The sequence below is a fragment of the Oncorhynchus kisutch genome, linkage group LG12 (genome assembly GCF_002021735.2).
Source record: "Oncorhynchus kisutch isolate 150728-3 linkage group LG12, Okis_V2, whole genome shotgun sequence".
Lineage (NCBI taxonomy): Eukaryota > Metazoa > Chordata > Actinopteri > Salmoniformes > Salmonidae > Oncorhynchus > Oncorhynchus kisutch.
The window spans coordinates 21,251,625-21,276,816 of NC_034185.2; the positions used below are offsets into that span (position 1 = coordinate 21,251,625).

At 41.0% G+C, this 25,192-nt stretch overlaps 1 protein-coding gene across 16 annotated transcripts in view; it reads right to left on the reverse strand.

Annotated features, from left to right (window-relative positions):
* LOC109900694 (receptor-type tyrosine-protein phosphatase kappa) overlaps positions 1–20,373 on the reverse strand; it is a 162,726-nt gene extending 142,353 nt beyond the window's left edge. For 14 of the 16 annotated variants that reach the window (XM_031837097.1, XM_031837096.1, XM_031837092.1 and 11 more), the window contains exon 1: positions 20,187–20,372. In XM_031837097.1, the coding sequence (XP_031692957.1) occupies positions 20,187–20,259 (73 nt within the window). In that variant the 5' untranslated portion in view covers positions 20,260–20,372. Of the gene's footprint in view, positions 1–20,186 lie in introns of all 16 variants that reach the window. The other 2 variants (XM_031837085.1, XM_031837098.1) reach the window with 1 other exon arrangement.
* Between the last annotated feature and the right edge of the window lie 4,819 nt (positions 20,374–25,192).

Below are 25,192 nucleotides of genomic sequence, written 5' to 3' on the forward strand. Positions count from 1 at the left end.
GCCAATGTTACGACAAAAACAACAGTGAGCTCATATAAAAGGTTTTAAAGGGATCGTGCGTAAAGTGATGTACTTTAACATCAATATGTGGTTTTAATTAACTAATGATGAGATTAGTAAAAAGGAGTATTGTAACAGGCAGATATAAACAATACATGAATATACTGAATGACTGCCCTTTACTCTGTGATGCTAATCACGGCAACATCACGAAAGAGTTGCCGTTAAGTTCATTAATATTCAAGACCATCCAGTAATGGGTAGAATCGAACAGAATAAAAACAAATTATGAATTAAAATGTGTTGTCAAGATCAACTCTAGAGTAGAACAGTAAACCTGATTTTAAAAAACATTGACAAAACTACTTTAGGACTTTAACTAACTGCTTTCATTTCAATTAGCCTGTGATCTCCTTTCATTTGGGTAACAGCATCTGATGAGTCGGCATTGATGATTTCACTGTGAATCAGCGTGAGTGACCTGCGTCATCAATTCATCTTCATTTTCACGGAGTAATTGACTACTGTCAGCCATAGGTTCAGCCATGCTAACGACAGCACATAGCCAGGAAGGCGGAAGGCAACACGCAGTCAGAGATCGTCCAATTGCTATGACTACATGTTTGAATCCTGACTGCTAATGATTCAACTCATCTGAAAAAAACAATATTCAAACTCCCCCAACTCTGTTTTCTCCATCAGTGACACCATGGGCAAATGTGTGTCAAAGTTTAAGTGTGTCACCTGTCACAATTACTTCAGTGGGAATGGGAGGGGGGGGGGGTGTAGAATGTCCAATACAGCTATAGACGGATACTCTGAGCAATGCCATTACCCTGAAATACCTCTATGAAATGTTCTTTCCTACTTCATCACATGAATCTGCAGCGATCCTAGAGATAAAGTGGTGGCTATTGACCCCAATAACGCATCTGTGTCACTCAAGTGCCAAATCAATTTGACTTTCAACAAGAAACTTTGTCTTGGTGTTAAAAATAAGTATTCATACTCAGACAGAGCATGCACATACCTCCATGACATATATTAAACTACAACATGGATGTCTGGAGCATAGGTACTATTAAAAAAAGTCTACATTTGTGTGGCATGTTAGGCAAAATAAACCAGAATGAGGGTTGAGTTGCAAAATGACTTTGGGTTTGGGTTTCTCACTTTTAAAAGTTAATATTCTGGGTTTCCCGAATGGTTCAGCGGTCTAAGGCATCGCAGTGCTAGAGGCGTCACTACAGACCTGGGTTTGATCCCAGGCTCTGTCACAACCAGCCGTGATCAGGAGTCCCATAGTGCGGTGCACAATTGGTCCAGCGTCGTCCGAGTTAGGGGAGGGTTTGGTCGGGGAGGCTTTACTTGGCTCATCATGCTCTAGCGACTCGTGGCGGGCTGGGCGTTTGCAGGCTGACCTTGGTCGTCAGTTGAACAGTGTTTCCTCCGGCACACTGGTGCGGCTGGCTTCCAGGTTAAGCTGGCGGGTGTTAACTTCTTATGGCTGGGGGGCAGTATTGAGTAGCTTGGATGAATAAGGTGCCCAAAGTAAACAGCCTGCTCCTCAGTCTCAGTTGCTAATATATGCATATTATTATTAGTATTGGATAGAAAACGCTCTGAAGTTTCTAAAACTGTTTGAATGATGTCTGTGCGTATAACAGAACTCATATGGCAGGCAAAAACCTGAAGAGAAATCAAAACAGGAAGTGAGAAATCTGAGGTTGGTATGTACTCAACACAGTTTTTGCTTCTACACCTGCATTGCTTGCTGTTTGGGGTTTTAGGCTGGGTTTCTGTACAGCACTTTGAGATATCAGCTGATGTACGAAGGGCTATATAAATAAATTTGATTTGAGTTCCCATTGAAATCCGCTTGCGATATTAATGATGTTGCACTTCCTAGGGCTTCTACTAGATGTCAACCGTCTATAGAAATTTGAATGTGGCTTCTACTGTGTGTGGGACTGAATGACAGCAGAATGAATCAGGTGTCTGGCAGTCAGCCATTTTCTGGTCATGCGCATTGCACATCATAGCGACCTGCGTTCCATTGCTCCTGAAAACACAAAAGGAATACTCCGGTTGGAACTTTATTGAAGATTAATGTTAAAAACATCCTAATGATTGATTCTGTACTTAGTTTGAAATGTTTCTTCGACCTGTAATATAACTTTTTGAAGTTTTTGTCCGACGTAACGCTGACCAGAACGAGCGTTTGGATATGTATACCAAACGCGCTAACAAAAGTAGCTAATTGGACATAACGGACATTATCGAACAAATCAAGCATTTATTGTGGACCTGGGATTCCTTGGAGTGCATTCTGATGAAGATCAACAAAGGTAAGGGAATATTTAGCAAGTAGTTTATGGTTTATGTTGACTACAACATGGCGGCTATTTTGAATTGATTGTTCTGAGCGCCATCTCAGATTATTGCATGGTTTGCTTTTTCAGTAAGTGTTTTTGAAATCTGACACAGCGATTGCATTAAGGAGAGGTATATCTATAATTCCATGTGTATAACTTGTATTATCATCTACATTTATGATGAGTATTTCTGTTGAATTGATGTGGCTATGCAACATCACTGGCTGTTTTTGGAACTAGTGAATGTAACGCGCCAATGTAAACTCTGATTTTTTTATATAAATATGAACTTTATCAAACAAAACATACATGTATTGTGTAACATGAAGTCCTATGAGTGTCATCTGATGAAGATCATCAAAGGTTAGTGATTCATTTTATCTCTATTTGTGGTTTTTGTGACTCCTCTCTTTGGCTGGAAAAATGGCTGTTTTATTGTGACCAGGTGCTGACCTAACATAATTGTTTGTGGTGCTTTCGCCATAAATCCTATTTGAAATCGGACACTGTGGTGGGATTAACAACAAGAATACCTTTAAAACAGTAGAAGATAGCTGTATGTTTGAGGAATTTTAATTATGAGATTTCTGTTGTTTTGAATTTGGCACCCTGCACTTTTAGTGGCTGTTGTCATATCATCCCGGTAACGGGATTGCAGCCAAAAGATGTTTTAAGAAGCGTGGTTTGGCAAGTCAGGTTTCGGAGGACACATGACTTGACCTTCACCTCCCGAGCCCGTTGGGGAGTTGCAGCGATGAAACAAGAACAAAATTGGGGAGAAAATGGGGCTAAAATAAAAATAAAATCCTTTTCTTTTTTTTTTTACATTCTGTTAACTCATACCCAAATAATGTTGTTGACTCATCCTATGTTCGTATGTGACCAAAGTATAAATTGAAGGTGGGGGGGTGGGGGGGGGGGGTATGCCCACACCATTCTGTTGTTGGGGTACGACCTCACCATTCCAACACAGAAAAAGCACATTTTTACCATACTTAATTACATTTTTGTAAGGAAAACTAAATTTATATTGTAATTAATTATAGGTCATATTTCATGGATATCTGGAAACACTGGACAGTTAATTTAAATAAAATCTACATCTCCAAAAACACTCTTCAGCCACAGAGCAATTCAACCGGACGTTTTCCGCAAAGTAAGATGTGGCATTTTGTAGATTCTGTGGACGTTTCAGGAGGTTAGAGGTTAAACTAAGGGTAATTAACATTCATTGTGGGCTTCGAATTGTCAAAATATGTGAGTAAGCAGCAGAGGCAGAAACACTAGCAGACCCTCCACTTACACAGAGTCATCACTGTCTATTAGATTAGCCTTTAAATTCAGGGCCACACTAGGCTGGCTGGGGGGATTTACACAAGGGTGTCTTGTGTATACTACCATCGCTGCCTGCATACACACAGAGCCACAGTGATCATTGGCCTCAGTCATAGAATTACATATAGAATACATTTAAAAAAGGTAAATGAGCTAAATATTAACACATTCTATGTTTGAATACAAATATAATTGGATAGCATATATAATTTAATGTTTTTGTAAAGGTAACACTTTGACAATGGCCAAACCAAAGTAAAGGCAGACATTATTTTGAGATATTTCAATGTGCTTCAAATAACGTACTTTTCCACAGTGACATTTCACCGTCTATAATAGTTGAACCACTTGAGCGAAAATATATGTTGTGTTAAAAATCGCCATTTGATAGCATAACTGGCATCCGCACTCCCTGGAATTTGCCTCTGGCTCCGTGTTGGCAATCACTAACACAATTTCCTTGAGCAAACTGTGTGCCGCAGTGTATGCCCAGTAAAAAAAAAAAGAACTACCTGGGGGTCAAATGTCACAATACAAAGATATTTGTAATTACGCATTGCAGCTGAGGTGGCAATCAAATATTAATAGAGACCTGGAAATATTTGAGAGGAAGTCAGGATTTAGCCATCTCGGTTTATCACTTCCTCTGCCTACAGGAAGGTGATAGAAAGGCCTTTTCCATCACACTAGTTAAAACAATTTGGTGATACATCAAGCAGGAGAAAAGGGGGGAAATCAATCAAGAGATCTGGGCTAACCGCCCTTGACAGAGTTTCTGACGGGGGATATGAAGGATCACATACACAGGGGCCGCGAGAACAGACCTCCAACTTCCCTGCATGCACCCTGGTTCCACGCTGGAAGACTCTGTCACCCCGTATCATCCCCACAGTTCAGACAGCCTCCTCATTAAGACAGCCTGTCAGGCCTGGGAGTCCACAGTCTTACAATTAAATACCTGCCAAGACGCATCACTGTAAACAACATGGCACAAACTACTCAAAAAAGCCTACCATGACATGCACATGGGTAAATTAATGGGGGTCTTATTAAATGAAAGTGTTTCCTTTGTGTGATTAAAACCCCCCACACATAACAACAGGCTCTGGGTGAACGAGTTGGTAAGGACGAATCATAGGAATACTTGTATTGATAAGGATGAACAAAAAGCTGAAGTAAGTAAAATTCTACACACAAAACTACAAAATGTAATTTTCCATGTCAAGCCTATGGTGCAAAGTATTTTAGTGTTCAACAGAGTCCTCCCCTCAAACCCCTCTCTATCAAAGGAGAGATTAGTGTTCTTGGTTCTGTGCGCCTTCGATTGACACAGAGTGACTCTGGCCCACAACATACAGAAGTGGACAAGAGCCAAGAAGGCACACGGACACTTTGGGAAGACCTGATAAGCTGCATGGATAGGGAATGGGTTTTAAACCACCCTCCCCCTAAAAGCAACTTGCCATGATGTGTTCATACAGGGAAACAGTGTTTTCTTAGCATGAAAAAGCAATTGGAGAGAAAACATTGAAATCACTCCCAAGTCTTGACAAAGATGGATTGAGGAACTGATTACAGAGTAAAGATCCTCAGTTATGTTCGATTCATCATAATTCCCCAACACTTCTGCTAATCTACTTCACTGAGAGGACAACTGTGATCTTGTATCCTGAACCATGTCCTGTTTCTGAGGAGAGGAGAGACTGACTAAACCATGTGCTCACATCAAAGACCCAATATGATCACAGCACTGGCAGGTTCAGGTGGCATCCAAAACCAAGCTACTTGCAAAGGATCTGAGAAAGAGTTTAATCTGTCACCAAAGTCCTCTGCCGCATCCACTTACATGGAGTTCATTCAGAACCCTTGACTTTTTCCACATTTTGTTACATTACATCCTTATTCTAAAATGGATTAAATTGTGTTTTTTCCCCTCAATGTACAAACAATATCCCATGACAAAGCAAAAATGACAAAGCAAAAACAGGTTTTTAGAAAAAAACTGAAATAGCATATTTACATAAGTATTCAGACCCTTTAATCAGTACTTTGTTGATGCAGCTTTTACAGCCTCAAATCTTCTTGGGTATGATGCTACAAGCTTGGCACACCTGTATTTGGGGAGTTTCAGCCATTCTTCTCTGCAGATCCTCTCAAGCTTTGTCAGGTTGGATGGGGAGTGTCGCTGCACAGCTCTTTTCAGGTCTCTCCACCGATGTTCGATCAGGTTCTGGCTGGGCCACTCAAGGACATTCAGAAACTTATCCTGAAGACGGTCCTGCGCTGTCTTGGCTATGTGCTTAGGGTCGTTGTCCTGTTGGAAGGTGAACCTTTGCTCCAGTCTGAGGTCCTGAGCGCTCTAGAGCAGGTTTTCAGCAATGATGCTTCACTGTAGGGATGGTGCCACGTTTCCTCCAGACATGACACTTGGCCCTCAGGCCAAGGAGTTAAATCTGGTTTCATCAAACCAGAGAATCTTGTTTCTCATGGTCTGAGAGTCCTTTAGGTGCCTTTTGGAAAACTCAAAGTGGGCTGTCCTGTGCCTTTTACTGAGGAGTGGCTTCATCTGGCCATTCTACCATAAAAGGCCTGATTAGTGGAGTGCTGCAGAGATGGTTGTCCTTTAGGAAGTGCACTTAATCCTCTCTTTCTCTCTGAGGACCTGAGCCCTAGGACCATGCCTCAGGACTACCTGGCATGATGACTCCTTGCTGTCCCCAGTCCACCTGGCCATGCTGCTGCTCCAGTTTCAACTGTTCTGCCTGCGGCTATGGAATCCTGACCTGTTCACCGGACGTGCTACCTGTCCCAGACCTGCTGTTTTCAACTCTCTAGAGACAGCAGCAGCGGTAGAGATACTCTTAATGATCGGCTATGAATAGCCAACTGACATTTACTCCTGAGGTGCTGACTTGCTGCACCCTTGACAACTACTGTGATTATTATTATTTGACCATGCTGGTGATTTATGAACATTTGAACATCTTGGCCATGTTCTGTTATAATCTCCACCCGGCACAGCTAGAAGAGGACTGGCCACCCCTCATAGCCTGGTTCCTCTCTAGGTTTCTTCCTAGGTTTTGGCCTTTCTAGGGAGTTTTTCCTAGCCACCGTGCTTCTACACCTGCATTGCTTGCTGTTTGGGGTTTTAGGCTGTGTTTCTGGACAGCACTTTGAGATATCAGCTGATGTACGAAGGGCTTTATAAATACATTTGATTTGGAAGGTTCTCCCATCTCCACAGAGGAACTCTGGAGCTCTATCAGTGACCATCGGGTTCTTGGTCACCTCCCTGACCAAGGCCCTTCTCCCCCGATTCCTTAGTTTGGCCAGGCGGCCAACTCTAGGACGAGTCTTGGTGGTTCCAAACTTCTTCCATTTAAGAATGATTGAGGCCACTGTGTTCTTGGGGAACTTCAATGCTTCAGAAATGTTATGGTACTCTTCCCAGGAACTGTTCCATGACACAATCCTGTCTCGGAGCTCTAGGACAATTCCTTCGACTTCATGAGCTGGTTTTTGCTCTGACATGCACTGTCAACAGTGGGACCTTATATAGACAGGTTTGTGCCTTTCTAAATCATGTCCAATAAATTTAATTTACCACAGGTGGACTCCAATCAAGGTGTAGAAACATCTCAAGGATGATCAATGGAAACAGGATGCACCTGAGCTCAAGTTCGAAGAAGACTCAAGGCTGTAATCGCTGTTGATGTGCTTCAGCAAAAGTACCTGAGTAAAGGGTTTGAATATTTATGTAAATGTGACATTTCAGTAATTTTCTTAGAAATTTGCAAAAATTTCATAAAATAATTTTTTACTTTGTGTGCATATTGATGAGGAAGAAAATGTATTTAATCTATTTAAGAATAAGGCTGTAACATAACATCTGGAAAAAGTCAAGGGGTCGAATACTTTCAGAATGCACTGTATGTCAAGCATTAGTGGTTTTCAGTTTTAAGCTCCGTGACAAGTAAACATTTTGAACCAGCAATGACGTTAGAAAAGCATTGGCTCACTTTGGACTTTTCTTGGCATTTGTTTTATGTGCTTGACACAACTCAAACTGGCGCAAACAATAGTTTGAGCAACAAACCTTACCTTCAAGCTTGACGTTGCCCAGACAGAGAATGAGAAAAGGAAGAGGCCAATTTCCTGATTAATCGAGTGTAAAAGTACTCTGAGGAGGGCAAGTCAGTGAATGGTGAGTGATTTTCCTAATGACACTCCGAGGTTAAATGTGGGCCAATGTTAATGGAGAGTGGAGGCCCAGGCACAGAAATGCCAGGACCCTGAAGTATTACTTCTCTGAACTTTGCTCTAATTTATCACCTTCTTAAAACAGTTTGATGCTTTCCATTTCTCTACCTCAGATTTTTTTCTGCACAATTGTTTTAACCTCTTAATAAAAGACCCTGACAGAGAAGACAAACTCTCACAGACAAAAACAAGGATAAAGACAGCCTCTGAGAAATACCTAAAAACTGTGTTGTTTTTTAAAAGATGACTTGGAATGCCTTGAAAGTAAAAATGTTCCTATTTCCACACACAGAACAAAGGAGCAAGGTCAAAAAGATTGCTGAATTGGCAATCCACAAAGAGGTATGCTGGATTGAAACAATATACATGAAATATTCCCTTCTCTGCTTCTCAGCTCCTCTGTTGCCTGTTTTCAGCCTTTAGGAGGGGTAGGAGAAACAACAGTCCAATGTTATCCATGGAGAAGAAACACCCCATTGGAAAAGGCTTTCATGAATTAACATACAAACAGAGCTAGAAAAAATTACACTGCTTTCAGGATTATATTTCAAATAGAGCTGTGAAAATAATCATTTTTTATTCCATCATCATCAACACACACAGTTTGAGCTACCTTTGAAACATTGCATTAAGCGTGGCAAAGCCATTGTTTTCCAAGCGACATAATTCTGATTGGGTAATCCGATTGGGCTTCTCCCAAGCAGCAGAATCACAGCTATTTAACCCTCATCTCTAGGCTGCTGTAGATGTTCACATTTCTTCATTAGAGATGGACTGCCATGAGATAATGTTAACCTGCTGGGTTACCTTGACCCTTTCAAAGTTCTCAGCTGGATATAAATGATGTCACTGACAAACAAGGGATGAACTTCCAGCACCCGCACCTCCATTCAGAATACTAATGAGGCTTTAAGCCAAGCTGCGTCTGACAGCTTCAAATTCAGCCCCATGTTATGTCAGATGAGGAGAATGTACATGTATGGGCTAGGAACCACTATTTCCCCCCGTTTGTGTATCTACAATCAAGTTGTCATGTCTCCAGAATAAAGGTTAGTCTATCCCAGAAATATACAGTGTTCCGTCCTTCAAAATGGCTGGCTTTACCCAAATGACCCTGTTAATTTCAGTTCAAACCCACAGAGCTGGTTAACCTAAACCACATGTGGATGGGTGGGGGGGGGGAGTCCTGAGTGGACCTTGGGAAAACAAATACTGGAATCAGTTGGGGGCCTTTTAGGAGTTGCATGGAGAGAAGTGTGGGGGCACTACTTTTCTCGAACGTCGTCATATATACATCACAAAAGGGGGAAAAATAAACTGAGGCCTAGGACACAAACATCCCATGGGCTCTGTTATTCATACAGTAAGCATATCTCTTCTGGACATAACTCACCAAGATATACAAAGGCAGACTATCTTAACTTATTCTACATCAAGAGCACATTCTTCCCTGTCCAGTTTACTGCTGCTGATTAACTGTGCACATCATTTACCAAGACCTATCATAACATTTGCCTTGAGGCAAAACTTGAAAAAGTACATAAAAAATGACTTTCTGTATACAGCTATGAGTGGGTGAGCGGGGTAATCTAGGCAATGCTCCATAAGTACGTGTGTGGGTAAGGAAAGTGCTGGGGGTGTCCTGGGGGGGGGGGGTCTGCTTAACATCAACACATTAAAAAGACTGGGGGAGGTGGGAGGGGCCACAGGGGTTATGATTCAAATCTATATCATTAACATTAATTTGCGCTGCCTTAAAAACCAAATCCTCTTTCCTGAAAAGCCTCCCTTTTAAATTCAACAACTAACACAACAAAAATGATCATGAGGATCATGTGTAGCTTAAAGCTCTGTTGTCTGGTTTTACAAATGACAGTAAACAGATTAAGTATATTAACAATGCCATTTATTTTCTTGGAAATAATGATACATTGAGGAAATAACGATGAAGAACTGTCAAACATCAAATGTTACATAATAAATTACCTAAATTACAATTGGTTTGTACTGTTAACTTTACCTTTGTAAAACAATCCAGAAGAGTATAGTGCCAGACAGACATGTACTGAGGGGTAAACATAAAGCCTCTCAGACAGAAAAGGCAACAGTCTTCTTTCGTTATCGGTTTTCAGCCCTGAGCTGCTTTGGCTGTGGGAAAATTCCACTTTAATATGACGTTGAGACTTCATTCCTCAGGAGGTTTCAGACCCAGGTATAGAGCAGTTAAAGGCAGATGATATTCAGACTGCTGGTTGATTGATTTATGGAAATTTGACTCCACCTGAGAGACAGATAGGAGGACGGAAGTGGTGGTGGGGTAGATCACTGTGTGTCAATCACACACACTGCAGCTCCACGCTGTAGCAGCATGTCGACTACACACACTCAACCATTAACTACAGACATGTCTACAGAAAGAAAAGTCATTCACAAGGAGCAGACGGCATGGCATTCAATAGGAATGAGCATTTGCAATCTGAGGTACTGAGTTTGTATGTAGGTCATATTCAGTAATTCGATATCTCCAAATGACTATAAAGTAATCTGATCACAGTCAATTATTGGACCTTCTTTTCCACACTGCCAAAAATACTCTCATACACTTTAGCTATAAGCATTTGAATTAATTCGTCAACTGCGAAGCATTTTGTTGTTCGCCCCACTAAATGCCACATTTTAGACGATGGGCATATATATACACTGCTCAAAAAAATAAAGGGAACACTTAAACAACACAATGTAACTCCAAGTCAATCACACTTCTGTGAAATCAAACTGTCCACTTAGGAAGCAACACTGATTGACAATACATTTCACATACTGTTGTGCAAATGGAATAGACAACAGGTGGAAATTATAGGCAATTAGCAAGACACCCCCAATAAAGGAGTGCTTCTGCAGGTGGTGACCACAGACCACTTCTCAGTTCCTATGCTTCCTGGCTGATGTTTTGGTCACTTTTGAATGCTGGCGGTGCTTTCACTCTAGTGGTAGCATGAGACGGAGTCTACAACCCACACAAGGTAGTGCAGCTCATCCAGGATGGCACATCAATGCGAGCTGTGGCAAGAAGGTTTGCTGTGTCTGTCAGCGTAGTGTCCAGAGCATGGAGGCGCTACCAGGAGACAGGCCAGTACATCAGGAGACGTGGAGGAGGCCGTAGAAGGGCAACAAACCAGCAGCAGGACCGCTACCTCCGCCTTTGTGTAAGGAGGAGCAGGAGGAGCACCGCAAGAGCCCTGCAAAATGACCTCCAGCAGGCCACAAATGTGCATGTGTCTGCTCAAACGGTCAGAAACTCCAAACTCCATGAGGATGGTATGAGGGCCCGACGTCCACAGGTGGGGGTTGTGCTTACAGCCCAACACCGTGCAGGACGTTTGGCATTTGCCAGAGAACACCAAGATTGGCAAATTCGCCACTGGCGCCCTGTGCTCTTCACAGATGAAAGCAGGTTCACACTGAGCACATGTGACAGACGTGACAGAGTCTGGAGACGCCGTGGAGAACGTTCTGCTGCCTGCAACATCTTCCAGCATGACCGGTGGGTCAGTCATTGTGTGGGGTGGAATTTCTTTGGGGGGGGCCGCACAGCCCTCCATGTGCTCGCCAGAGGTAGCCTGACTGCCATTAGGTACCGAGATGAGATCCTCAGACCCCTTGTGAGACTATATGCTGGTGCGGTTGGCCCTGGGTTCCTCCTAATGCAAGACAATGCTAGACCTCATGTGGCTGGAGTGTGTCAGCAGTTCCTGCAGCAGGAAGGCATTGATGCTATGGACTGGCCCGCCTGTTCCCCAGACCTGAATCCAATTGAGCACATCTGGGACATCATGTCTCGCTCCATCCACCAACGTCACGTTGCACCACAGACTGTCCAGGAGTTGGCGGATGCTTTAGTCCAGGTCTGGGAGGAGATCCCTCAGGAGACCATCCGCCACCTCACCAGGAGCATGCCCAGGCGTTGTAGGAAGGTCATACAGGCACGTGGAGGCATCACACACTACTGTGCCTTTTTGACTTGCTTTAAGGACATTACATCAAAGTTGGATCAGCCTGTAGTGTGGTTTTCCACTTTAATTTTGAGTGTGACTCCAAATCCAGACCTCCATGGGTTGATAAATTTGATTTCCATTGATAATTTGTGTGATTTTGTTGTCAGCACATTCAACTATGTAAAGAAAAAAGTATTTAATAAGAATATTTAATTCATTCAGATCTAGGATGTGTTATTTTAGTGTCCCCTTTATTTATTTATTTGAGCAGTGTATATATACAGTGGGGAGAACATGTATTTGATAAACTGCCGATTTTGCAGGTTTTCCTACTTACAAAGCATGTAGAGGCCTGTAATTTTTATCATATGTACACTTCAACTGTGATAGACGGAATCTAAAACAAAAATCTAGAAAATCACATTGTATGATTTTTCAAGTAATTCATTTGCATTTTAGACACTCTGAAATACCGTGGTTTATGTTGGCCATGATTGGTGATGTTGGTCACTGACAGGTCCTGAGTTACATTCACTTTATCTTGGACTCCGCTACGACATTGGAGTCTAATACTATCACTCCTCTCTTCCAAATTGTACTCTTGTTTAATTGTTTCACTAGCTGAAGAGTTTAGACCCATGGTTTGTTTGCTTAATTGTACTTATCCAAAATGCTAGTTTGTATACGTTTGTATAATGCTAGTTTGTATACATTTGTATACTTTGATTGAATTGTTTCCTCCTAACGACGTTTAACAATTTACCAATACAGGGTCAGACCCTTTTCATAGCCTACTGGTTGATTTAAAACGTTTGTCATTACTCAGCCCTGTGGCAACACCTAGTGGACTACATTAACTTTATGGCCATTCAAATGCCACCAATCGCTGTTAACATTTTTCCACTGAAGCTGAAGTTCATACTCGTTGTTTAAAGTGTGACCGAAACCCAAAATGTACACTTGCCTATTGGCATATTTAATTCTTTAATATCAAGGGCATATGTCTTTCCAAGGTCGGTTTGACCTTACTGCACATGTAGGGTAATCAACGAATGCAAGAGAGAATTCCTGCTGCTCATCTCGTTCATAGTGACAAGTTTAGGATTTGTATTTTTCCCTTTTTTATTTTTTGAAGGGTGTTGTACTATCACTGATATTGCAGGCTAAAACCTGAGGAAAATACATTCAGGAAGTGCCCCTGTTTTTGAAACCTCTGTTGTTATGCATCCCTATTGCCCATTTAAAGGGATATCAACCATATTCCTTTTTCTATGGCTTCCCTAATGGGTCAACAGCCTTTAGACATAGTTTCAGGCTTTTATTTTGAAGAAGGAGCATGAACGACCACATTGCGTAAGTGGATAGGTGGGGGCTCGTCTGCATGGATACGTCTGCTCTATTCACACTAACTCTCAACATTCAAAATACTTCCCCCTCTCCAGAGGGACCCGTCAAGGGTGCCATATGTCCCCGCTACTTTTTGCTCTTGCAAAAAAGAACTGCTTTCCTTGGCCTTAAAATTATCACCATCATTTACTGGAAACCCCATTGTGCGCTCTACTCTGAAGATCTTGAGAGAATTTCGTCAACATTTTAGACTTTCTGCCCCTTCTCTTCTAAGCCCTATCTGTAACAACCACCTATTTTTACCCTCCAAACTTGACTGGGCTTTTATTTTGTGGTGTGAGAGAGGTTTTGTTTGTTTCAAAGATTTATTTTTAGATGGGAAGTTTGTCAGTTTTAATGATCTCGTAGCTAAATCTAATCTGGCTCATTCTATTATTTTCTGCTATTTTCAAGCCCGTAACTTTGTTCGTTCTCATTTTCCCACCTTTCCTCAACTACCTCCCAAGACATTGCTAGAGGAGATTTTGTCCCAACCGGAGAGTTGGCAAGGCCTGATTTCTAGATTATATGACATTATGCTGTCCCCTGAACCCGCTCCAATAAACAAAATCAAGACAGACTAGGGTAGTGAACTTGAACTTGACCTTGCAGATGATTGGTAAGAGGAGGGCCTTCTTAGGGTTAACTCCACATTCTCATGTGCTCATTTAAGTTTAATTCAGTTCAAAGTCTTGCACAGAATTCACCACACCCCAAAAAAAGTAGTAAATTCCTCCCAAACACGAATGACATGTGATAGATGTTCATTCACTCTGGCAGACCACACTCATTTATTTTATCTGAGTATTTGTCATCCTATTTTTAAAATAAAATTCTAGACATTGACCTGCAGCCTTGTCCTCTAATAGCCATATTTGGAGTACCATCTTTGTTGCCTAGTCTCACTAAAAGTAAAGTGGACGTTGTAGATTTTGGCTCCCTTATAAGAATATTTTAAATAACCTATTTACCAGACGGTGTCAGAGGAATGCCCTAAAAATTGTCAAAGACACCAGCCACCCAAGTCATAGACTGTTCTCTCTGCTACTGCAAGGCAAGCAGTAGCAGGTCCAAAAGGCTCCTGAACAGCTTCTAACCCCAAGACTGCTGAACAGTTAATCAAATGGCTACCCTGACTACTTGCATTGACCCCCTTTTTATTTTCACCGGCTCTATACACACACTCACTGAACTCTTCCCACACACTCACACATACTCCAACACACACAGACTACATTCGCTCACACACACATTCACGCCACACACACACATGCTGCTGCTACTCTAATTATTATCAATCCTGAATGCCTAATACATTTTATCCCTACCTACATGTACATATCACCTCAACCACCTTGTACCCTTGCACATTGACTCGGTAGCAGTACTAGATTTCCTTAAACACTCCAACCAGAACAAAAAAAGCCAAAATACCAAAAATGTAATCTATCATAGGTTTCTTTTTCTCTCCCACTCTCCTCTTAGGAAAAGTCCAGTCAGCTTTCTAAAGAAGCTTAAGGGCAGGCATCAGAATAGACCACCAAAAATGCCATTACGGATTTAATCTCCAAAATGCTGTGATGACAAAGACTGGGGATAACTGGGGTCTGAGACATTCACCGGGGCCCGGAACACAAACAATTGCAGAACATCTCTCCATGTCCCAAATACCAAGTAGACAGGAGAATGATGCATGCTCAGAGCAGACACACACCATCACTGTGCTCCCATGCAGAGCTTCAAGTGCAACTCCCAAGGCCTTTCTTGTCTTGCGTGTTACAAAGGGCCTAGAGCCCGCGTTGCAGTGGGCCTGAACTAGAGATCGACCGCTTATGATTTTTCATGCCGATACCGATTATTCGGCCGATTTAAAAAAAATCTATTTGTAATGACAATTACAACAATACTGAATGAAAACTTATTTTAACTTAATATATTACATCAATAAAATCAATTTAGCCTCAAGTAAATAATGAAACATGTTCAATTTGGTTTAAATAATGTAAAAACAAAGTGTTGGAGAAGAAAGTAAAAGTGCAGTATGTGCCATGTAAGAAAGCTAACGTTTATTTTCCTTGCTCAGAACATGAGAACATATGAAAGCTGGTGGTTCCTTTTAACAAGAGTCTTCAATATTAGGTAAGAAGTTTTAGGTTGTAGTTATTATAGGAATTATAGGACTATTTCCCTCTATACCAATTGTATTTCATTAACCTTTGACTATTGGATGTTCTTATAGGCAATTGCCAGTCTAACAGTATAGCTTCCGTCCCTATCCTCGCTCCTCCCTGGGTTTGAACCAGCAACACAACGACAACAGCCACCATCGAAGCAGCGTTACCCATGCAGAGCAAGGGAAACAACCACTGCAAGGCTCAGAGCGAGTGATGTTTGAAACGCTATTAGCGCGAGCTAACTAGCTAGCCATTTCACTTTGGTTACACCAGCCTCATCTCGGGAGTTGATAGGCTTGAAGTCACAAACAGAGCAATGCTTGATGCACAACGAAGAGCTGCTGGCAAAACGCACAAAAGTGCTGTTTGAATGAATGTTTAAGCGCCTGCTTCTGCCTACCACCGCTCAGTCAGATACTTAGATACTTGTATGCTTGTATGCTCAATCAGACTAAATGCAACGCAGGACACGCTAGATAATATCTAGTAATATCATCAACCATGCGTAGTTAACTAGTGATTATGATTGATTGTTTTGTATAAGATAAGGTTAATGCTAGCTAGCAACTTACCTTGGCTTACTGCATTTGCGTAACAGGCAGTCTCCTTGTGGATTGCAACGAGAGAGAGGCAGGTCGTTATTGCGTTGGACTAGTTAACTGTAAGGTTGCAAGATTGGATCCCCCAAGCTGACAAGATGAAAATCTGTCATTCTGCCCCTGAACGAGGCAGTTAACCCACCGTTCCTAAGCCGTCATTGAAAATAAGAATGTGTTCTTAACTGACTTGCCTAGTTGAATAAAAGGTGTAACAAATGTTATTTTATTTTTTTAAATAAAATGTTAAATTAAAATCGGCAAATTGGCGCCCAAAAACACCGATTTCCGATTGTTATGAAAACTTGAAATCGGCCCTAATTAATCGGCCATTCCGATTAATCGGTCGACCTCTAGCCTGAACAGGAATGAAAATCTCCTATTAGTCCGGTTCAGAATATATCGGTCTGAGTGGGCACCTCCTGGGGCCAAATAAACACTTAGAGCCCAGGGCCTTGGAAAAACCACAGACATTTGATGCTGTATGGTAAAAGGGTCATTGGATGCGTTATTCAAGGTGGTAGGCCTGTGTTTAACACAACTGTCGGGTTTAAAACAAGAACAAACTTGCTTATTAATTTGTAATCCCAAGAAAAACTGGCAGATGAATAACATGCTGACAAAACATTTACAAGTGCAAGTCTGAATAAATAAATAAGAGAAATGATACAGAGGCTGCTGATTTTGAGGAAAACTACATTTAAAATCCATACCGTTGCAAAATCACTTGACACATTTTGTCAGGTATTGATTCACCATGCATAATCTAAAGCTTCAGAAAATGAAGGGAACAATACCTGGCTGCATGCTGCAAATAGATTTTGTTGAGGCTACACATAAAAAATACATACATTTCTCTCGCAGGTGCTAAGATAAGCAACTTCTCTCACTGTCGCCTAACCTGTAGTCTAATAAAACTAAGATATAAGACTCCTTGTGCTGCTCTGAGTCGTCAGCAGAGGAGTCTTATTGTTATTGAACAGAAAGGGGTAGATGTTCCTCTGTATTGCCTCACTCACTTGACCATGGTCTACCATGACCTATGTTTTACTGAGGGGGCATGGTCGTTTTATGAAACCATGTTGCCTTTTTTAAACCAGACCAAGGTGGGAAACACTGGACAAAGCATGCAGTAAACATGTTCTTGGGAAAAGTTGTGTGCATGAAAAACTGGAAGCTGAGATGTAGTGAAGGATACCCCATTAGGCCTTGGAGCAACTGAAAATACTCACTCTCCTGTGCACAAAGAACAAAGACAAAGGTACTGGAAATAAAAGCATTACAATTCATTGTTTGTCAGATCAACCAATAAGACTGAGGTTAGGCTTGTTCTTGTTAGTACTGACTGACCATATGAAAGCCTGAATAGTGTTCTTCTAATTAGGGGTCCATTTTGAATACATCTCACCCAGTAACAGCTGTTCCTCTCCTGCAGCGTCTACCTTTTGATTAATGGCCATCTCTCCCAAGAGTCATTCACACCTGATTCTCTGATAGGTGAGCAAATAAATTAGTTTGCTACTCTGTTACTTAGGCAACCACAGAGATATTACAAAGCAAATACTAAATGGTAACTGCAGATCAATATCATTTAAAAAGACTCTGTAACAACTGAAGTTATTTCATGTTATTGCACACACACATCACAACTAAATGAATGTGTGCTATTTGGCCAACTTCATGTGAACTGTAGCCAGCAAAGCAAAGTGTCTATTTTACAAGAAAGAATCGAGTTAACCTCTTACATGCAGTGGTTTATTGTCCCAAATCTTGTGAGAGCAGAACTAGCCTTTTCTGGAGAGAGGGCCATTAACAGAGCTACAGCAAGACAGCTGCACAGAGACCATATTGCGCATTCAAGGTGGCATAGTACAACAGCCAGGAGTCATCAGGTCACATTGAATCAGGACAGGGGCTCCTGTCGAATGATAGCACAGCTCAGTAACTCACCCTTCACTGGTTGTCCCATTTGCGCTGCGGCCAGATGGAAGCAACAGAAAATATATAAGTGGATTAGCACACCGATTTGTGTCTTTTCATCGCAGAGCAGCATTGGTTTATGAAATGTAAAATGATCTTCTCGCTCATTTCCTAATAACGCCAGCATAATCACATAATTTACAAATCAATCTCCAAAATGTGCAATTTGCCATCCTATTTTTTTGATTACTCTAATGTATTAATCTATGGTTAAGACTTTCTGATGAATAAAAACAGCTGTACCCCCCCCCCCCCTGTGGTGAATTAATCTGATGATGCAGGTAAAGAATGTGTGTATGCGCTTTGTAGAGAAAGACTTATGGAGGGCCTCTGTTAATCAGCAATAAAAAAGGGAATAGAGGCAGTGGCTAATGATTATGGGATAAATATCTGAACAAATTCTTAAAGGGGCAGTGCATGAGATTTTACAGTTTCACTTTATGATACTTTTTTATTTAACTAGGCAAGTCAGTTAAGAACAAATTCTCATTTACAATGACGGCCTACCGGGGAACAGTGGGTTAACTGCGTTGTTCAGGTGTGAACGACAGATTTTTACATTTTCAGCTCAGGGATTCGATCCAGCAACCTTTCGGTTACTTGCCCAATGCTCTAACCACTAGGTTACCTGCCGCCCCTTCCACTCTATGAGGTCAAAATAACACTCTGAAATTGTGAAAATGATTATTAAAATCCCCATTTTTGTGTAAGGGCTGTTTGGGGAAAAAATCCTGGAATTTTGTGTAAGGGCTGTTTAGGTGGAATGGAGTTTTTGGCCCAGATCATGACCTCACAATCAGATCTAGTTAATCATGACTAGTCATCTTGTATTTGCATATGTATCTTCCTACTATGAAGGTGTAAGCAGGTAGGCTCTTAGATGATCCTATCTGCCAATCAGGGCTGTGTAAGTAAATAAATAAAAATATGTAATAACAGGCCAACAAGATCAGACTGAGCTTCATTTTTTTTTATGGCAAAAGGAGGCTCAGGGAAATACATTTTTAAATGTTTTAGTTATTTTCATGAACACAGTCATTTATTAGACATACAGTGATGATACCATTATTGAAATATGATACCATTATTTCAAAAACGTGCTAATTCTTTCAAAACTAAAAGAGACGGATTGCAATGCAAATGAGTGATCAATTATTATTGGGACTTCGAGGAAATTGAATTTACATATATTTAAAATGACAGATAGCATTTCACAGGTTTCGTTGGAATTAGCTATTTAAATGTTTATAGACAACAGAACTCCCTCTCCTGCTGTTTTTTCCAAGGCCCCTGGGACAGGGTATGAGAGGAGACGTCAACAGTATCGGATTTCATTTACACAAGAGAATAAATAAATATGTTTGACCATTCCAAATAGTCTAGTAGTATGCGTATACATTAGAAGACAAGAAAAACGTCGTTTGAATGAGTGGTTTAACCATTAAAACTGGTGGTTTATTTGAACTTATTGAAGAACAACAGTTTTGTCAATTTAGATGAAAGTGTTGTAACTGAAGGTGAAAAGCATTGCGAGGAATACAAAAATAAATGCAAACCCGAGAGTAAGTTTGTAATTCTGTATTGTATGGTTCCATCTCAGTTTTTATTGTTGCTCATTACTGTACAACCATACCATGCCATATTTCAGGTAACATGATCGAAGTGTCCATACAGACCAATTCAATGTCGTGATCAAGCAGAAATCATGGATCCGAGAACTTCTCAAATATGCTACATTCGGATGCATGCAACCACGAAAGGATGGACTCAAATACTTTCGTTCAAGGACCAGTCAACATTCGGGGACGTAACCGTATATTTTGAACGCAAATGTGCTCTCTATTAGTCTCCCTGCAATAAAGCCACGGCAGGAATCGGACCCGATTTAGAAGTATTGATTCGGGAAACATTCTCAGAAAGATTAACATAATTTGCAAAGGTATATTTTGCATATCACTTTTTTTCCGGATCAACAAAATGTAACAACGCACACCTTGATTTAAATTACTGCAACTCAAACATTACCACCAACTTTCTTCTGCTCCGCGTCTATAGTTTTTCACAGAAAGGTTTAAAGATCCTTACCTGCCGTGAATTGAGCACCAACACTTAGAATTGAAAAGTAGAGTAGTATGAAGCCAAGTCTACACGTATCCATGTTTGTTTACAGAGTTTTTAAAGTTTTAAAGCAGTTCGAGACGCGAATTATTCCTGTGGATTCCAGCGCTCCATTCTCACCGCTTCACTCTCGCGGACAGCCTACTTTGTTTCTCCGTGAGTGGAAAGAAAGTCCATGACGTCAGTATTGTCCCCTATTCAAACAGCTCTGCTCAGACTAGGTGCTCTGAGATCGACTGCAGGCTCCCCCTAATGTCGGCAAAGCGCTATAACCGCTTAGGTTGCATGCGTATTTTTCTCTCCAACGGAACATAAAGTGTGTCCAGTTGAATTTCTGTTGCATTAAATTGTTGATTAACCTGAATTTAATGATTATGTTGCCTATGGAATAGTAGCTCCAAGAAATGCATTCAGTAAGAACTGAATATTCTTTGTGACCCATCCACAAGGACATTGTCACTTATCACCACTATTTAATTCACAGAGAGTGGTACACGAGTTCCACTATGTTCCACCTGTTTACTGGAGGGGGGAATCATAGATGTGTCTCATGAAAAGAAAAGGGGAGGCGTTAAAGTTGCAGGGTGAGCTGTTTTGTTATTGGACGGGTAGTTTACTTGTAATAACTCAGTAGAATCCCTCTGTCGACACTATAGGGACTTGAATTGAATTGTAAATATGCGTTGCAGATTAAGCAGATATCAAACATCGAAATCCTTGATTACAGTAACATACCAATCACGCAACAGCAGCAATGAAATTTACTCTCCCTTTGATTCATAGGAAGTACTTATCTCTATGTATTGGTCCCTTTTAGGAGACTTGAGGATGACTGCTGACAATTTGCTGCCTTCATGCCTTCATGGGTGTCAAGTCAGTCTGATCATGACATGATAGAGAGATGTAAGGAGAGAGGAAATGTAACCTGATTGTATTTGATCTGGGCTTATAATTACACACCATGGACAGTGAGTCTGTGAGTCTGTCAGACTTACCATACTTGATGCTCAGTTCAGCTCTGCTCCGATGAGACTCACTGACTCTTCAGTGAGGGTTTGAGAAGCAGGCCTGGCTGCCATGTAAACAGCTGAGATCAAAGGCTGCTTCTGCATCTCCCTGCTAAGGGTGGGTGGGCCAAAGAGCCTTTGGAAGGTGCCAAACTCAGGTGTCAAAAATGTTTGGACAGCATAGTCAGCTCTGCTCTTGCCTTGCAACACTTACCAAATAACCCTGCTTTGCTCTTTCTGAAACACACAGAGGAAAGCTATTTGAACTGACGAATCGAGACAAAGTTTGAAATGGAGTAAATGGGGAAAAGAAAGAAAGAGCCAAGTAGACAACACAGTGAATGTGTTAACGGTGCTCAAGGTTGCCGGTCAGTCCTCGGGATTCGCTAAATGAAAGGGAAAGAAACATAAACCCACTCTTCAAACATCCCTTTTGAGAGAAAGAGTGTAGAGTTCAAGAGGGCTGTAGGTAGGCCATGCTCATTAAAATGGCTATTTTTCTCACTAGGAAAATCCAGAAAATTCAGCAAGCAAATATAGGCTAATGTTTGACTTTTCAATCAATTTATTGACATGAAATAAATAGTAATAAGACGGTAGTAATGAGTATTTACAGGTAGTTCAGCTGTACGGTAGCCTCAAGACTAGCTGAAGAACAGCAAATATGGGCAGGCTACTCTATTTCTGTGACGATATTCATGAGATTTGGATGGTTACTGCTTTGTTTGACATCACATGGTGCATTTCAATGGGCTTGTTTTATTTCCCAGACTGAGATGCAGGCTCATGGCTATGTGAACCACTGTTTTCAAGCATGATGTGTAAAGAATGCATGGCTGGATGAGCACACAAGACCACACCCTTCAGAATGTCACAATATGTTATACACAACACAATACAGTATCATAGAATTCTCCCCCTGAAATACCAGAAGGCATTTCAGAACATCATCAATGAGTTGACAATGAGTTGAATGTATACATTTGTTGTATTGTATTTATGATAATTTGGAGTAAAGTAAAATTCCTTTTATATAACAATAAATAATAAACAATAATGTGACTGAACTGATTAAAAACCGGAGCCTCCAGAGTCGCACCAAAGCAGTCCAACTGTAAGACTTTGGCAGGGAAACATAAATACTCCCAGATCACACTGCGGCAATAACAGTGTTTATGAAGAAAAGACATGTCAATGCCAACCGTTTTTTCAACATCAATCTTAATCATATTCATTTCCTTTTGGCGTTTGTCGTGTTTGTTTCATCTCTAAAGTAATCTTGTTCCATATCAGTGTTTGTTGTCTTTTTACATTGCTGTTGTTTACATTCTGATGCTTTCATACCCAATCCTTATGACTACGTGGCAGGTAAGCACTATGACCAAGCATTTGCATTTTAAGGATGACATAGTGGTTGAGACAGCACACACACACAGACACGCTAGCGTATGCATGCAGGCACACACTTCACAACGAATGTATGAACATGTACATAAAAATGACAAATATCTTAAAAGGTGTATACGTGTAAACAGCATAGGGATGATTCATTACTCCCCATAGACTTGCTGAACAAGTCTGTTAATGTTCTATTACAGTGACTGACTGGTGTGTTCAGACATCCAATGAGAGGGGAAAGCATTGTGACCCATTTTAAATTTCACCTTTATTTAACTAGGCAAGTCAGTTGAGAACAAATTCTTATTTTCAATGACAGTCTAGGAACAGTGGGTTAACTGCCTTGTTCAGGGGGCAGAATGACCGTTTTTTACCTTGTCAGCTCGGGGATTACGATCTTGCAACCTATCGGTTACTAGTCCAACGCTATAACCACTAGGCTACCTGCCACCCTATGTTTAGGTTAAATGAGGTGTCTGTTAAACACATCTACCCTAGAACATACACAGCATGTACTGTACCTGTCACGTTCTGACCTTAGTTCTGTTATTATATCTTTGTCTTAGTAGGGTCAGGGCGTGAGTTGGGTGGGTTGTCTATGTTCGTTTTTCTATAATTTGGGAGTTCTGTGTTCGGCCTAGTATGGTTCTCAATCAGAGGCAGCTGTCAATCGTTGTCCCTGATTGAGAATCATACTTAGGTAACCTGGTTTCACTTTTGAGTTGTGGGTGTTTATTTTCCGTGTCAGTGTTTGTGCTACACGGGACTGTTTTGTTTGTGTCGTTGATTCACGTTTATAGTTTTTTATTTCAGTGTTCATTTTGATTAAACATTATGGAAACTTACCACGCTGGGCATTGGTCCTCCGATCCTTCTCGCTACTCCTCCTCAGAAGAGGAGTAACGAGATCCATTACAGTACCGTATCATGTTTGGAGACATTTTACCAAGCACCAATATGTCATGCAAATATGTAAAAAAATTGTCACAGATATGTAATATGTTTTCAAGGCAACATAAGGTCATGTTTTGAGGCAATGAACATACACTAGTCAAAGGATCAAGATGTTTATCTTAACAACACAGTGTTGTTTCTGCTGTTGAATTTCTAAGGAAGTCTACACTTACAGTTGAAGTCTGAAGTTTACATACACTTAGGTTGGAGTCATTTTAAAACTCATGTTTCAACCACTCCACAAATTTCTTGTTAATTAACAAACTATAGTTTTGGCAAGTCGGTTAGGACATCTACTTTGTGCATGACACAAGTAATTTTTCCAACAATTGTTTACAGACAGATTATTCCACTTATAATTCACTGTATCACAATTCCAGTGGGTCAGAAGTTTACATACACTAAGTTGACTGTGCCTTGAAACAGCATGGAAAATTCCAGAAAATGATGTCATGGCTTTAAAAGCTTCTGATAGGCTAATTGACATAGTTTGAGTCAATTGGAGGTGTACCTGTGGATGTATTTCAATGCCTACCTTCAAACTCAGTGCCTCTTTGCTTGACATAATCGGAAAATCAAAAGAAATCAGCCAAGACCTAAATGGTACACCTCCACAAGTCTGGTTCATCCTTGGGAGCAATTTCCAAATGCCTGAAGGTACCACGTTCACCTGTACTCTGTATTCTGTCTCCTAGAGATTAATATACTTTGGTGCAAAAAGTGCAAATCAATCCCAGAACAACAGCAAAGGACCTTGTGTAACAGGTACAAAAGTATCTATATCCACAGTAAAACGTGTCCTATACCGACATAACCTGAAAGGCTGCTCAGCAAGGAAGAAGCCACCGATCCAAAACCACCATAAAAAAGCCAGACTATGGTTTGCAACTGCACATGGGGACAAAGATTGTACTTTTTGGAGAAATGTCCTCTGGTCTGATGAAACAAAAATATAATTGTTTGGCCATAATGACCATTGTTATGTTTGGAGGAAAAAGGGGGTGCTTGCAAGTCGAAGAACACCATCCCAACCGTGAAGCACGGGGGTGGCAGCATCATGTTGTGGGGGTGCTTTGGTGCAGGAGGGACTGGTGCACTTCACAAAATAGATGGCGTCATGAGGTCGGAAAATTTTGTGGTTATATTGAAGCAACATCTCAAGACATCAGTCAGGAAGTTAAAGCATGGTCGCAAATGGGTCTTCCAAATGGACAATGACCCCAAGCATGCTTCCAAAGTTGTGGCAAAATGGCTTAAGGACAACAAAGTCAAGGTTTTGGAGTGGCCATCACAAAGCCCTGACCTCAATCCCATAGAAAATTTGTGGGCAGAATTGAAAAAGCGGCTGCGAGCGAAGAGGCCTACAAACCTGACTCAGTTACACCAGCTCTGTCAGGAGGAATAGGCCAAAATTCACCCAACGTATTATGGGAAGCTTGTGGAAGGCTACACGAAACATTTGACCCAAGTTAAACAATTTAAAGGCAATCCTACCAAATACTAATTGAGTGTATGTAAACTTCTGATCCTCTGGGAATATGATGAAAGAAACTAAATCTGAAATAAATCATTATCTCTACTATTCTTCTGACATTCCACATTCTTAAAATAAAG